This window comes from Chroicocephalus ridibundus, chromosome 1 (assembly GCF_963924245.1).
Source record: "Chroicocephalus ridibundus chromosome 1, bChrRid1.1, whole genome shotgun sequence".
Taxonomy (NCBI): domain Eukaryota; kingdom Metazoa; phylum Chordata; class Aves; order Charadriiformes; family Laridae; genus Chroicocephalus; species Chroicocephalus ridibundus.
In genome coordinates, this window is record NC_086284.1 from 3516819 (window position 1) to 3533782 (window position 16964).

General features: G+C 40.9%; 1 protein-coding gene across 6 annotated transcripts in view; it reads right to left on the reverse strand.

Moving 5' to 3' along the window:
• The window catches only part of SYTL2 (synaptotagmin like 2), a 63026-nt gene that overhangs the window by 12454 nt on the left and 33608 nt on the right, over window positions 1-16964 (reverse strand). For 3 of the 6 annotated variants that reach the window (XM_063325796.1, XM_063325779.1, XM_063325787.1), the window contains 6 exons: window positions 12515-12587; window positions 11813-11912; window positions 9925-10806; window positions 5281-9159; window positions 3789-3890; window positions 2688-2741 (listed from right to left, as the gene is read on the reverse strand). In XM_063325796.1, coding sequence (XP_063181866.1) covers window positions 2688-2741; window positions 3789-3890; window positions 5281-9159; window positions 9925-10806; window positions 11813-11912; window positions 12515-12587 — 5090 coding nt within the window. Of the gene's footprint in view, window positions 1-1114; window positions 1320-2687; window positions 2742-3788; window positions 3891-5280; window positions 9160-9924; window positions 10807-11812; window positions 11913-12514; window positions 12588-16964 lie in introns of those variants that run through there. The other 3 variants (XM_063325817.1, XM_063325808.1, XM_063325805.1) reach the window with 2 other exon arrangements.

The window sequence follows — 16964 nt, forward strand, 5'->3', positions numbered from 1 at the left end:
AGCCTCATCAGTCTCCCCATCCTGATCAGGTGGCCTGTAATAAACACCCACAACAGTGTCCCTCATATTTGCCTGTCCCTTAATCCTCACCCATAAGCTCTCAACCCGCTCTTCATCCGCCCCTAGTGAGAGCTCGATGCATTCCAAATGCTCTCTCACATAGAGTGCAATTCCACCACCACGCCTCGCTGGTCTGTCTTTCCTGAAAAGGACATAGCCATCCATGACAGCATTCCAGTCATGCGAGTTGTCCCACCACGTCTCAGTAATTGCAATGAGATCATGGCCCCGCAACCGCACACAGACCTCCAGCTCTTCCTGCTTATTCCCCATGCTGCGTGCATTGGTGTATAAGCATTTCAGAGAGGGAGTTGTGTGTGTAGTTTTGACCCTTGAGATGTGGTGTGCCTTCTGGCTTTCAGAAATACTGGCACACTGGCCCACGAGCGCTGAGCAACTACACCCTGGCACCTCACCAGCAAGCCCAGTACCATCCCCACCCCCCTTCAGATCTAGTTTAAAGCCCTCTCAATGAGCCCCGATAACTCTTGTCCTAGAACCCTTTTTCCCCTGGAGGTCAAGGTATTCCTGCCTGTTACCAGCAGGCCAGGCGTTTTGTAGATCAGGCCATGATCAAAGAACCCAAAGTCCTGCTGGCAGCACCAAGCTCGAAGCCAGGCATTGATCTGCTGGGTCCTTCTATTTAGCCCCTCACTAAATGCACTAAATGCACTAAAGCTCTGTATCTTCGGACTGGATACACATTGTGAAGTGCCCCGATACCGAATAGTGTACGAAGAGAATGATTTGGCAACAAAGAGCCAGCCAGAGGGGCACGTATCTATTGCATGAACTGAAAGGCTGCACACACGACGGGATTGTTTGCAAGGCACTGAGTTAAGCTTTTGCAAAGCTTTTGCTGCCGAAGCTCAAATAATGCTCAAGGTATCAGTCCTTGCCAGTACGCAGTTAGATGCAGTTTCGCCATTGAGCAAGTCTCTAGTTCAGATGTATAACTTGTTAGTTGTTAAATAAAAAGGGATTCTTAGCACATTAGTTTAAATATCAGTGGAGAAGTCTCTCCGTTGTCTGCTGGAAGAATCCTATTCCTCACTTCCTGCTGCATTTTCTTTCCTCTCTTGATTCTCATCAGGTTTCGGACCTGCTCGGTATTGACAACAGTCATTCAGTAGCACAGACAGCTTTGCAGTGTTACCAACAGCATCAGCGTATTTTATACGTGGGGAGTTTTTGACTTCCCTAGACCCCATGTATTTCACATGTTTTCCATTGCTGTCCTTTGGGGAGCTGGATCATAACGAAGGTAACGTCGAATCACAGAATGGTCTGGGTTGGAAGGGACCTTAAAGATCATCTAGTCCAACCCCCTGCCCTGGGCAGGGACACCTCCCACCAGCCCAGGCTGCTCCAAGCCCCGTCCAGCCTGGTCCTGAACCCCTCCAGGGATGGGGCAGCCACAGCTTCTCTGGGCAACCTGTTCCAGTGCCTCACCACCCTCACAGGAAAGAATTTCTTCCTAATGTCTAATCTAAATCTCCCCTCTTTCAGCTTAAAACCATTACCCCTCATCCTATCACTCTACTCCCTCATAAACATGAGTGTACAAACTAAGCAAAGCAAAAGCAAAAAGATGAAGAGTATTTTCAAGAGAACTGTACAGCTACCAGTTTGGCTCTTTGTCATTTTGTCAGAACTTCACTCTTAAAAAATTTAACTCAAAATCCCCAACCCTTCTCAGATAAGTGTCTACACATTCCATATTGAATCTATAACGTGCTTTCAGTAGAGGTCTCCACTTGAAAGCAAAGTGTAGTACAGTACTTAAATCTTGTTAATTTACAGGACATCTCATCCATCCTATTATGCTACAATCATCCTATTTATACTATAGGCCACTAACAGGCAAAATGCTTTAAAGCATCTAAAACATGACAATAAATGCAACTGTGGCGCAACTGTTGTTTAAAACTGCGGTGCCTCAATAGAGTAAATAGAGTTTTGTGTTATGTTTCACCATATTCAATGTTATTTGATGGTTTTCTATTGTGTTCATCCTCACATGTTCTTGGAGCAGGTTTGCTTTTATTTTGCGTAATTTGGAATTTCTAAAGGCATAGAGAAAAATCTAACAGTGAGGCATCTGTAATGCACTAACGGGTTCATGATACCAACAGCAGCCGATCCGGCAGCTCATCTATCACTTAGAGTAATCCTACTTTGCTGGATTGAGACAGGGATTATAAAAGAGGTCCCTTTTCAACTGATGTTTTCTGAAGGGTGTTTTGCATGAACAAAAATCATCTTGCATCTTATAATGGAACAGATGAACAAACAAATTCAATATCTCCTGAGGTGAAGTCTTTCGACTGACCTAATACTCAAAGCTGTTAATGATTTCAGTAACTGTTTCATCAGCCGAATGACCAAAGGCCAAAATAGCACACTGGTAGGTGGCACACAGTTTCTACAAATATAGCAGGATATAAGCGTATTCCTTAAGAATAAAACACAACAAAATTCTACAAAAGCATTTCAGTCATGCTGAAGTTAATCAAATCTAAAAGCGTAATACAATTCTTAGTTAAAAAAAAAAAAAAATCCTTCACTAGCAAGCAGAGGCCATTGAAAAAACAACAAATTTCCATGCGGACACAAAAGATATTTACCATCTTCAGCACTAAGAGCTAATTCTTCTTTTCGATTGTTTTTTTTTCCTTTATCTGTGCAGGAAAAAAGTAACACAGTTAGAAATTTTGCTGTTCTGTAGGATAAAACGGACAGCAGTGGGACTCACAAAATTAAAAGTAACGAGGACAAAAAAAACCCAAACAAAACAAACCAGTAGAGCCACAAGAATGGTTAAATTCAAGAGCCGTTTTCTACTTCATGCACTACTTCAAGCCCACAGCCAAGCAGCAGCCTCCCCTTGCCACAGTTTCTATCCGTGTGCGACTGCACCAACGTTAGTGCACTCCTAAAACCTAGACCCTAGCTAGAAGCAAGCAACAGCGTAAGTGGTATTAGAAAAGCAATGTGTGAACAACAGCCAACATCTTTCAAAATCTACACCTCCAGACTTCCGTTTACAAATGCAAGGTCAGTTTATGTCTTCCCCATTAGGCATGGGATAAGCACGGAAACACTCAGGAGCAGGATGAAGGGAGACAGGAATAATAATTAAAAAAAAAAAAAACAAAACACAAAAAAAAAAACCCACACAAAACCAAACCAAAACAACAAAAGACCCCCAAACCAAACCGAGGAAGCTACAGAGGGAAGTCAGGAATGAATCTTAAATGCAGTCTCATCTCACAGTATTCTCTTAAAGTGAGTTTGGTATATTAACTGCCAGAATACACAGGTGAAACTGTTAAACTAAGACAATTTTTTCATACTTCCACTGTCTACTAATTTGACCCAAGCGAGCAGCCAGGAGACATCACCAGGTTTTGCTCATTACTGATTTGGGTAGTTGCCAATATTTTCGCTATTTGGCCAACTATCCAAAAAACAGTTCATCATTGATTAAACACAGTGTGTTTTTGGAAGATGTCTGCCTCATAAACCAGTGTTGTTTCAAAATTAACACAAAGAACTGAAAACTAAACCATATGAGAAGAGAATTCAGTTCTACGGCACAAGCTCCATACGGCTTATTGACAAACAAAGACAAAAGCGCTACTTGGCAAAGCTGTATGGAAGACCAGCATGAACACATTTAAGCCAAACTGGGGGTGATGGGAGACACACACAAGCTTTGTGCTCACTTGAGGTGGCTGATGGAATGTCCTCTACACTTTTGGAAGGCACTTTCCTATCTGCACTCCTTTTCAAAGCCATCAAAACAGGGTTTAATTCTTCTTCTGAACCTGTTATGAGACAAAACACATGAACACTGCACACACAGACACGCCATTTTAAGCAAGTCACTAAAAAAAAAAAAACCAACCATGGATTTCTCATGAGAATCTATTTTGACTGTTAGCAAAGACAGTGAGTATTCAATGAAAATACAAATCAATCCAAAATAAACAAAATCAATGTCTAATTTGAAGGGTACATTTGCTCTCTCTAAATTCTCTCAGCCATCACTAGAGAGGCAGGAGGGTTGATTTTCCCTGGGTAGGTATCTCTCTTTAGCCATTTTGTAACCGTCTTGTTACAGCACAAAAAAAAAAAAAGTTAATAGCTTTAGTTCTTCCCTCTGTGTAAATTTGTTCATTATATTTTCTCCCCAGTGAAAGTAATTTTGTTTCAATACTTGAGTAAGGGACCAGGAAAAATCCCAGCTGTGGAGATATTTGGATCCCTGAAATTACGCAATTGTCTCCAGGGCAGAATCGAGACAGCCGCATCTCCTTCAGAAACCTTTCCTCCCTACCTCACTTTCCTCCCCATCAGCCAACAAACAGGCCTTACAACGGTGCTGTCTGTAAGTACGGGTAAAACCAAATTATGTCTCATTTTTCCCCTCATTTCTCTGGAGTTTTCGCTGACTTCCATTGGAATCTCACTTCCAAAACAGGCTCAAGAGCAAGTTGTCATGCCCTGGAACTTTCACTTATTTCTCAGATTCTCCAGGTGAAGAAAACATTCCCAGTCTCTCAGCAGCAGATTACAAAGGTTAAATTATCTCCACCACTTTAAGCTCTTTGATGACTAGCACACACTATGCAGCGACTAGAGCTGCCATTCACCAGATAATGAGAATCCTGGTAAACGAAGCACTTCACTTATATGGCCACTTTCTAGTGCAGCAGGCAGCAACGCTGACTGAAATAGCACGGAGTATTGGTACTATCTTCATATCCAGCCATTCCACCGATAAGCCTTTGTCTTTGAAGACTAGCTGGTCAAACTAAAGAATGAACTCAGTCAGTCACCAATTTTTTTTCCCCTCTTTTAATCCAAGATATTTAAAAGAAATACCAGGTTTTGAGCGTTACAGTGTTACTAGTTTGAAGGTGACATCACAGGGGAGGATGAAAAGGGTAAATCATGAAGACTGATGCGATCGATTCATACTGCTGAACTCCCCCTACCGAAAAGGCTCACCCAAACGTAGCACGTGTTTGTCAAACACTTTCCAATTAAAGGACTTAGTTCTTCCCACCCTTCCCAAACAAATATCCAAAGCATTTGATTAAGAAATAAATATCACACAGACTTCAAGTTAACATATTTCAAGTTGGCTACCAAAAAAATTGTAGCCCTATTTAGCAACCCAGCACCATGAATTTTAGAAATCAAACAGCTCACGAGTTGAACTTCCAGTTCCAGAGTGGGAATCGGAGTTTTCATCTGAAAACTTGGATCCCAAATTTGAGCCGTCCCCTTCCTCTTCATCATTATCCTCACGCTGAGACCTTCGGCAGAGTCGAGCTCCTTCTGGCTGGGGGGAGTTGTTCTCATCTTTAAGTGGTGTGCTTGCTCTTCTGAATTCCAACAGTGCTTTAAATTCGGAATTATTTTCAGAGGCATCCAAGGATGTGCTTTCATCTCGCCTTCCTTTTTTGTTTATCTTGAATGGCTTGATTGCAGTCACATCGGTCTCTCCTTCCAAGGGAGGGAGATCATCTGGAACCTTGTTTCTCTCTTCTATTTTATTAATAGCTCCATTTTTTTTAGAAAATTCAGAAGCTTCAGTTTCACTGACTACAAGATCATTTACTGGAGTTTTGGTATTTCGTTCTGGAGCTCCCTCTTTGATAGTTACCTTCATCTGTGTATGACAGCTACCTAACGCACCATGTGGCTGTGACACTGTCATGAATAGAATCTCCTTTTGTGATGGAAACATGTGATCCCCAAACTTTTCTTGTTTATGTAACTCTTTGGAGACTGGACGTGAAGTTTCAGATGCTTCTTGAACAAGTTTTTCTAGAGAGCTACTGAATTCACTGAATTTTGCAATATTTGAAACAGAAGTTTTTTCTATTGTTTCTTCTATTTCTTGAGGATGATCTCCCTCTTGTTGATGTGGAGCACGCATGCTTTGACTAGTCTGTATTTTACCTTGCATTTTCTTATACATATTTTCCAGAACAGAACCTGGTGTTTCAGAGATCTCTTTTGGTAGCTTCTCCGAATTAACATCAATCACTCCACATTCAGCCTTGGAAAGCGCAGATCTTTCTATGGTCTCTCTGGTTTCCTGTGGCAACTCTCCATCATCCTCATAGGTCATGCTTTTAACTTCCACCTCAGCAGCCCTCTGTACTGTGCTGTCAGCACGTTTTGGTTTAGGAGGTGGTGTTTCAGAGGTCTCCTTCAGCAGCTTCTCTAAAGCAGAATTCAAGCTACTGACCTTGGATGGGACAACAGACTTTTCAATGGTCTCTCTGATTTCCTGCAGCGAGTCTCCGTCATGCTCATAGGTTGTGCTTTTAACTTCCATCTCGGCAGTCCTCTGTACTGTGCCGACAGGAGATGGTGTTTCAGAGGCCTCCTTCAGCAGCTTCTCCAAAGCAGAACTCAAGCTACTGACCTTGGATGGGGCAACAGACTTTTCTACAGCCTCTCTGATTTCCTGTGGCAACTCTCCATCATCCTCATAGGTCATGCTTTTAACTTCCACCTCAGCAGTCCTCTGTACTGTGCTGTCAGCACGTTTTGGTTTAGGAGGTGGCATTTCAGAGGCCTCCTTCAGCAGCTTCTCTAAAGCAGAACTCAAGCTATTGACCTTGGATGGAACAACAGACTTTTCTATGGTCTCTGTGATTTCCTGTGGCAACTCTCCATCGTGGTCACAGGTTGTGCTTTTAACTTGCATCTCAGTTCCCTGTAGTGTACTAATGGCGCGTTTTGGTTTAGGAGGTGGCGTTTCAGATGCCTCCTTCATCAGTTTCTCCAAAGCAGAACTCAAACCGCTGACCTTGGATGGGACAACAAACTTCTCTGTGGTCTCATTGACCTCTTCAGGCTGACCAGTATCTTCTTGGCATGTCGAGTCTACACTATAATTAGTTTGTGATATAGTATTTGCGTCATTGGATGTTTTCATTTCCATCCTTCTATGTTCAGAAGGTTGAGATGCACAGGTCTCTCCGAGCAGGTTCTGCAAACCACCTTGAGACCTCTGCAAACCCCCAAGGGTATCATCCTTTTCTGCTGCCCAATATCGTAGACAGAAAGGTTCAAATTCCCTAAACAGTCTTCTGAGGCTTTTTTTGTTTTCATGCTCATCTATTGATGGCACATTCACTTTTCCTGTGCTTTTGCTTATTTCTTCCTTTTGATCAGCAGGAGAAATGTCATGGCTCTGTTCTCCTGTTCTTTCAGAGATCTTGCACTGATCTGAGCGGAAAGTTCTCTCTTCCAAAATGTTTTCTTTTAGGTTCAAGCTAGATGACATCTCAGAGGCTTCCTTCTCTAACTTTTTTAGGCCTAATTTAAATACATCAAGCTCAGCTTTAGGTAGAACCACCTTATCCACAGTGTCTGCAACTTCCTCTTTAGGAAGATTGATATCTAATGGAATAGTCTTGTTCTCCGTGTTTTCTATAGGTAAACATAGCCGATCATCTGCTGCCATGTCCTTTAAAGCATCTTTATCACTAGGTGGTTGCGGGAGCAACTGCGAGGAAACATGATGTTCTTTTGATGAAACAATACCTTTTTCTACACATTCTTTAACTTCTTGCTCTGCAAGACCCATCTTTTCCTGGGGTTTTGAGATAACCGGTTTTCTGTCCAGCTGGGCAGAATCTGTGGTTTTTGTGTGTGCCACATCAAGACCTTTCAGGGTAGGAGATCCTAGAGGCAGTTCAGGTACCACAGAATCTAGTTTCTGTTTTCTTTCTCTCTCCGACATTTGGGTTTGATGCTGAATTAACTCTTGCTTCCTTGCATTATCTCTGCCTTTTTTATCTTGCTTTGATTTTCCTTCATAGGTTGTTGAACCAGTATTATTTAGCAAAGAAACATCTCCCCTGTCAATGCTACTCTGTAATTTAACTCCAGCATCCCAGAAGTTTCTCAAACTCTGGAACTGTGAAGGACTTGGAATTTGATTCTTGGACTTTTCATTCATTTTTTCTTTTAAAGACAAAATCTGGAAGCTGGGCTTCTGTTGGGAACAAGCAGCAACTCTTCCTTTGAGTGTTTCTTTCTCATCTTTGTCTTTGCTTTCTGGGGAAGCTGAAGCGGCATCAACACTTGGCTGCAAGTTACGGGCTTTTGGCAATTCTGTATATTCACCAGCCTCACCATCACACGGAATTGTTCTTTCTGGCTTTTCAACCGCATGGCCTGGGCCAGACTCAAAAGAGTTTTGATGTTTGTTTTTTGAAGCCTGGCTTGCGCAAGTTAGTTCAGCACTTCCTAACGTATTCTTGCTTTGATCATCCAATCCATTAGGTAAGTACACCGCAGTTGGTTTTATTTTATCACTTCCTCTGAGACCTTTCAATGCACTGCCACCTGATGCATTAGTATTGATATTAACTTCTTTCTCTCCATGACTGGGGATACTTTTATCCCCTTCCCAGAATGCTCTGATCTCCCTTATTCTTCTTTTTTCTTGTATTGCCTTCTCTGATCCATGTTTCTGAGCTAGTAGCTTGTGTTCTTGATGTTCCAAGGGGTTTGATTTTTTATTTTGTTGCTTGATTTCTTGACCGCTTTCTTTTTCTTCAACTCTTGCACAGTTAAATTCAGTTAGTGATTTGTCATTTTGCTCCTCATTCTCTTCCTCTTTCTTAGGCTTTATCCTCTCTCTTCTCAGTTGTGTATCTTCCGAAATAAACGATGCAGATGAACTACTGTTCTGTTGCTTTATCTTTCCAAACGGTAACTCCTCTTTAACTTCTGGTTTTCCACCCATGCCAGGCCCACTGTGTTCTGTAGGAACAACCGCCATTCTGGTTGGGAAGTCCACTTCCTCTTTGGGTTCCCTGCATTGGGATCTAGCTGATATGTGCTTCCTATCTTCAGTACCAGAACTTCTTTTAAACCAATCTAAAACTTTTGATACAGATTCATCGGCCACTTTCATGAGTTCATCAGCATGTTTGTCAGGCTTGAAACTGGTTTTAGCATCTTGCTGCTCAACAAGATCAGGCTTACCTTGTTGAAGGCTTGTAGAAGTGGTATTTGACATCTCATGTGCTTCTGTCTTAGCAGAAAGCTGATGTTCATCTACAACGTAAACAAACTTATCAGAGTTAGGAATCAGACACACAGCTCTACAAATATTCAATCTATCTTGAAAGAAATCTCAGTTTTTGGTTTGGTTTTGGTTTTTTTTTTTTAAACCGTTAGCAGAGAAAAGAGTTCCTTTGCCCTCGTGTTTTTGGAAAGAACCATACTGCCAGCAACAGAGTGAAAAATAAATTCCTGCACTGAGATATCCTACTGGAAGATTAATCATATTACTTTTGAGGGTGTGAGTAGGTAACGTTGGTTATCCCCATTCTAAAGGAAACGGCTGCATTGAAGAGGGGGCCAGGCCAGGGGAGGGGGGGGCCGGACAGACAACCCAGCATATTTGTGTTTAGTCCCATGAGCAAACACTCAAGTCACAACTGGATTACTATCAAGGACAGTCAATAGCAGTACACCAAAAATTCTTCAGTTTCCATGCAGACAGATCTACCAGGCCTCGTGACAGGAATTTTATCCTAATGCCGCCACTTCACCTCCACCATCCACAATAAAGGTGCCTATCCAGGCTCTGATCTGATTGTTAATTTTTAAGAATACCAACAGATCATCTAAAAATATTGACTACATTAGAGCATTAAAATACAAAAAAGTGATTTACAAGTTAATTCTGCCGTATGTAGCACATTCCTACTATTTCTGTTTCCTAGTTGTTAATCCTTAGGTATGAGCGATTTAAACATTAATGAATATGTGCTATATGCTATTGCATTCTGTTCTTCACTCTCATTAATCTCTTACCAGTAACGTTTTTGTGTGACTTCGATTTATTACTCAGGAACTGGTTGGCTTTATTTTCATGTGTCTCATCAACACTCGGGTCATTTTTGCTATGTGGCAGGCTATTGCTGGAGGTCTGCTGTGCAGTTTCAAGTTTCTTCGGAGTAACTGTCTTTGTCTGCAGGGCTTCATTAACCAGGACGTCTGACCTATTAGTGGCACAAGGGCCAGATGCCGACGTATCATCTTGTAAGCCACCTATTGTTTTTACTTGCAAAGCTGATGAATCGGTTCCTGAAAGCTTTACAGCAGAAATCTGTTTATTCCCAAATGTATTTGATCTAATAGCATCATTTTCACTACTCTCTATTTTGTCAGACTCTAACAAATCAAACTCGCCTTTTACTCTACCATGGTGTAGCTGTGGGCTTTGCAGAGGGTCTCCGTCACCTGTGCTAGATGAGAACCTCACTTGTTTTAGTTTTTCCAGTGAAATTTGTGTGGAGTCTTCCACTTCTTCTGTAAGAGAGTTCTTCTCAGCTTCTCCTTCAAAAATAGTTGCAGTAGGAAGAGCATTCTTTTTCTGAACATCTAACATCTGACTAACACGAACTTCTGAGTCAGTGGAACTTGAACTTGAACTGCGCTTCAGAATGCCCCTGGGCGGCGTACCAACGCCATTAATCCTCTCAGTCCGTTTGGCTGGTTTTGGAACAAAGTGTTCCCTTTCTGACACAGGATCTGTTGCTTTGTGAATTAATTTTCTAGCTTTTGGGACAGGACGCTTAGCAAGTCCTTTCTGTGATTCATCAGTAGCTTCTACAGAAGGCTTCTTATGTTCCTCTGTTTCATCATTTTGTAAGTTTGGTTTAGGTTGGCTCTCTTCTGAGAGTGACAAAATTTCTGTAAGACATGCATAGAGAAGCAATCATGAGTTTAGATGACATTCACCTGCATAAACAGAGTATGACAGTGCAGATCTAGAATGCAGTGATTATACTGATCTATCAAAAATTCAACATAGGTATTGATTTCCTTTGTACGTAATAGGAAGTTTTAGCGATGAAAATCCTCCAGTTATTTCTTATTCTAGAAACATTAACTATTTGATGACTCCAAAGATAGAGAGCACACCAATTTTTTGATCAGCATTATTCCTGCAAGGGACAAAGTTTGCAGGGAAGGGCAGCTTTTGAATACACATATACCTCCTCAGGTTCAGAACATAAACAGCAACTTACAAAAATGGACCCAGGCTATTTCCACATTCATATGGAACAAGGTAAAATGCAGAAGTGATCTCCCGGTAGGGAGATGAAGGGGTTTTTTATTCCTAACGTGCAAATCTTCCTTTTTCCTGTTAGCAAGCTTCGTAACAGAGACAGGAGAGTAATTTCCACGTATGAGCCTTTAAGTTACAACTTCAAATGCCTGTATTGTGATACATCATCATTCATCTACTTGCTTGCAGAGACTACTGCAGGAAAGGGAGGATTCAAAAATAAACAGGACTGAGAAAACAAAGGAAAAAGTAAAGATCAAAGAGAGTTAGGCTCCTTCTGTCGAGCCAATAGCAGCAGTGACTGGAAGGTCGTGAAGACAGCTATGCCAAATTCAGGGAAATTTCTCTGTTCTCTTAGCACTTCAGGACAAACAGCCCTCTCAGATGGAGTGCTTAATACTGACTAGAACTGTGAGTAAAAGAAAGGAAGCAAACCCCATTTACTCACATAAACAGCCATTTCCTGAGTATATTTACATGTTTTACATGGGGTTTCAAATTAACTAGTTGATAACTCTAAGTAAAACAGGATTTGATACCTCACAAAAAGAAGCAATGAAAATAAAAAAAAATTTCCATATAAACCACCAAGAAATTCACAGCCGTATACCAAATAAGCGTATTTACCCTTCTTTGATAGCTGAGGTAGAGTGGCTGGTCTGTTTTCTGATTCCTCACTGTTCAAGTTATCACCTGGTGCCGTGGAATTAAATGGATTTCTCCTCGGCTAAAAAAAGGAATGAGCATTATAATTGTAATCAAATTGTTATATCTATATATATGTATACCAGTCAATATACATAGAGTCTTGACAAAATAAATGGAAGTACAGTGATTTCCTCTGTCTCACTACCCTGTCAGCAGAGCCTGAAAGCATGCCTCTTAAATTGGACACATGACAAAAAAAACTAAACAACATGAACCAGGAAACTACCAAAAGTGACAGCGATAGCCTCATCTTGTTCTTTTTGAAGCAGAGAGAAGCCGTGACTCAAAGACACTTGAAAATTCCAAGTTGTTGCAAGTTAAATAATTTTATCTCTAACTCTGTGACTTGAGAGATATTGGAACAGAGCAGGACAATCCCTTTCAATGGCTGAAGAGGCTGGAAATAACGTCAAGCACAGACAGCCACTGATTATACCCGTAACAACACTTTAGCACTGAACTTCCATTGGGTCTCATTATCTCCCTCCAAAACAAAAAATAGTCCATTTTTTTCCAACTTATTATGTTTCTTCCTCAAATCTTTAATTATCTTTACCACAGAAGCAAAGAAACACACAAAATGTAAAAGATAACTTCTGCTATATTCCGTACCAGTCATACCTTTACTGGTGAGACTGCTGCCTTCAGAGATCTTTCCTCTGGTTTGTCTAACACAGCGGGTATTGTTTTAGAACTGCAAAGAAAAAGCATATAACAACTTCAGCAAACAGGACATTATTTTAAGCCTTTTTCAAAAAAGCAAAAAAAATAAAATATTCATTTATATTTACTCAAATATAACCCCTTGGCATCTGAAGTTTTCTGTTTACCTTGTTTCTCATCAGATTTAGAAGCAAACCTTCTTTTCATGGCAAGAGGATATTCTTGCTACTTTGTTTCCTTGCAAAAATTTCTTTGCTTGCTAAAGAATTCAATACAACTTCTTCTTGGCATGAGAGAAACCATAATTTTTATATCTTTCGGATTTTTGAGCAAGCTTTATGGAAATGTAGACAGTCTCCAAACAGTATCAGTGTTGCCACCCCCATCCTTGTCCTACATTTATACTTCTAGGACTGAAATCAAAGTGGAGGGAAGGGACAAAATCCGACAAAAATAGTTTTGCAAAGTGTCCAAGTCAGAAAAGAATCCGAAGAACCCCATCATCACTCTAGCAAAGATGTGACATGCCACAGACAACACCACATGCCCTCAGAGGTACATCTTGTAAGCTATTCTTTGAACTAAGAGCTATAAAATCCATGGTTGGATAGAATAAGTTAGTACTTGTGATCCTGACTCAGTATAACCCAAATAAGGAGAAATTAAAACAGCTAGAAGACACAGCTCCTATATTATATCAAAAAATATTTCATCTATTTGCAGAATGATGCAAGGGTTATTTTTTTCCAAAACAACCATATTTCTATAATTTGAGATTATCTAAACATCTCAGATATGAAAAAGCACTTCTTTTTGGAAGATGGAAGTTAGAGGTGGATTTAAATATGGTCTTCGTATAACAACCACATTCAGTATCTTAACTCTGTATAGAAATTTCAGCATTAACCAGCTTATGTGCTTATGATGGGGATGGGGGAAACGGTACAAGGCAGGAATAATGAATATTCTCCAGATAGGAAATATGACATCAAGCTAGGAAGGAAAGCAACTTCTACATCTTTGGGGTTTTTTTTCCAATATAGATGTACAAGGAGATTCCCACACTGAACATTTCTTTGGTCAATGATCTTTAGTACGGGTGAGAAGGCTTTCAGATATTGATTGATAAGTAGCAGAGTTACGAGACAATGCTTTTGAGGGCAGGTGTGGTGTCTCAGGACAAGAAAACAGCTCCCAGCTCTCACCAAGTTCCAGGTTCAAACAGGAGCTGCCTCCTCACGTGGACAAAGATCTCTCCAATCAGGGAACTGGCAACAGCCTGCCCTGCGGAGGGGAGAACAACTACCCCATCTCCTCCGGGGTGCACGACAGTTAACCTCAAAGGTTAGGAAAGGAAAGAAAAAAAAAACCACAAAAAAACCCCCCACAAACAAACAACGGCTGGCAGCCACCCTTGAAAGGCTACTGTCGTCTGGACTGCTACTTGTGTCTGAGAAATTACATCATTCCCATTTTATAAAGGGAAAAACATCATTACAGAGAAGGTAAGATAAGACAATAACGAGCAGCCTGAACATAAGGCTAGGAAAAAAATACCAGTTGTAACCTGAGCTATAAGCTTCTATATCTCTTCCTTGCCCTTTTGGTTCAACCCTACCTTTAAGAAATATACCACCATGCATAGTGATCAAAGCTTCAGGTACGTGCTGATCTTGTAAAGGAAACTATCTCATGGGTGAAAAAATAAACTGCTCTTACATTTCAGCATTAACTGCAGCAGCCTCTTATATGCACACACCAGGTATAACGTTATTATTATTCTTTTTAGCCTTTGATAGTAAAAAAAAAAAATTTTTTTTTCTAGTTCTCCAAGAGCTCAATATTGCAACTTTAAAAGTTTCTTTTAAAAAAATATCATTACACATTACAGTTTTTAACCTTAGTTCTAATACTTTTTTTAAAAAAAATCTGAAAATACATATATTTAAAGAATCTTCGTTCTGCTGGAGTTTATATTCTTGCTTTTATAAGCACTTGAGTTTGTGTTTCTGTTTTTATGAGCACCTGTGTGCTCCTGCGCTTTGTGTCCCATCTACACCATCTACTGCTCAACAGGACAAACATGGTTGGGTTTTTTTGCCCCCCCCCCCCTTTTTTTTTTTTTTTTTTTTTTTTAAGGTTTAGGTCATGAACACTGCAACCCTTCCCTCATTTTAAGCAAGGAAAATACAGTTACGTACCCTGGGCTGCAAGAAACCGAGAAGACATTCTTCAGTCTGCAGTTTTTACAGGTGGGTACGTAACTTTTCTAGGTGTCATTGAACACACACACACACAATCCCACAATATTTTAATGCAACGCTACTTCAGACTTACCATAGAATAATTAAAGATAAATTGGCATTACATACTGAAAACTCTGCTCTAAAGGAAACAAAGTAGAGGGGGAAAAAAAATAAACAACACACCACCCCCAGGATCCTATAACTAAGTTTTGCAACAAAGGATCTGAAAATATGAGTTTAGCCACAACCCATACAGACGGGAAAACTGAACAAACAGTTCCCAGATATATCGCATTCACAAGGCTAATCTAAGAGAGTGTTTGAAGCCAAACTGATAAATATACCCAGATTAAGAAAATTCCTGCACTGCAATTCAGCAAAACAAAGTGCTGAGAACCACAATGAAGGCCCAAATGCCACACAGACCGGACAGGACTGGACAGGAGCTTAGAGGCAACAAGGTGAAGGCAGGAGCAAAGCTGGAGAAAGGGGTAATAGATTTGCAGGTCTTGTCAATACATTCGACCCAGAAATGGCCTCCTGTTCGAAGAAATGAACTTCCCTGGCCTCGTCCTGAAGGGTAGACAATCTGCTGTGTGTAAAGCTAGTGTGATTTAACAGTGCTCCCTAAAAATATCCTTATCTAGGTATCCCAGCACCCCTACTATTGCAGAAAAGTTACACAGATTTTAAGAATTAGTGCTTTTGTGCAAGTTTTCACCTTTCAGAACTCTAGGATCCATGCTGTTCAACGTGAATATTTTCTAGCCTCAGGAAGAAAACAACCTACAAATCTCAATTGGAAACATAAACCTCCCCTTTGACATTGTCCTTTTTTGAGCTTCAACATATAGACAGATGGTATCACTGAACAGAGATAATATCGACAGTCACCCTATGAAAACTCGTTCTATGCAAGGTTACACCTTCGAAGACACATCGCACACCTGGCCTGGCTATGGTACGCAAGAAGAGTACCATGGCGATATAAGACCCAAGAAAAAAATCCTTCATAGCTTCATTACTGAATTTAGATATTTGGGGCATGGGGATGAAGATCACTATGCTAATTTTAAGAATATAGCTGTGGGCTGATTTCTGTTTCAACTAATACAGCAGCACCGTGACTCAACAGCAGTTGAACTGGTCCCAGGGCTGGATTTGACCCTCAGCAGTTTACAAACACAGATCTACCAGAACTGAACTTTCTTCCCATTCGGTAGGAATTGTTTTGGTTTAAGAACAGAATCCAGAACAAAAAAGGTCTAGGTAATTTGTTATCACGTATCTTCTGGTCCCAGTCCTCAGGTTAGCAGTTGTTCAGTTTATACAAAGCCTACAAGCCAGTTCTGGCCTGCCGCCCATTCCTAGAGGAAAGAAGGGGAAAAAAACCCCCACCCAAATCCTAAACCCCAAAGCTCCCACAAACCTACCCTTAAAGTGGCACTTTAAAATGTTTTAAAAGTTCAGGTGCTTGAACCGCATGTAGCATTTGGACACTAGAAGCTGTTAATTCCCTTTATGGAATCCCAAACTCCAGAACGATACTCTGTTTCTTCCTCTTACCTCTACCCATTTTCAGGCTATTACGTTGCAAGAGAAACACTCAAGAGAAATTAACTCCTTGCAGCTCTGCTATCATAACAACCAAATCAGATGTTTGTAGTGTCTGGGCTTTCCTTTCCCACACCAACTGGTAGGGTTATCGCCTCCCCAGCACTGTTTCCCCTCAGTTCCTGATCAGCTGCTGCCATTAGAGACAGGCACACAGCCATGTCAGAGCAGTTTCTTTCAGCATCCACTATCAAGAGAACAGAAAGGAGGAGTATTTTAAAATCATGTGGTGCCTCCTGCGATTGCCCACATGCAATGCTGTGTAGCCTCTCAGTCACAGTGAAATACACCCATACTAAAATCATAAACAGTGAATTACATGTACTCCTACCATGTTTGATTGCTTCAGCTTTCGTCATTTTAGAAGAAAATAATCTGAGACATCTAATCAAGTATTTACGCAAAAGTAAATCACAGAATGGTCTGGGTTGGAAGGGACCTTAAAGATCATCTAGTTCCATCCCCGCTACCATGGCAGGGACACCTCCCACCAGACCAGGCTGCTCAAAGCCTCATCCAACCTGGCCCCATCCCTCCAGGGATGGGGC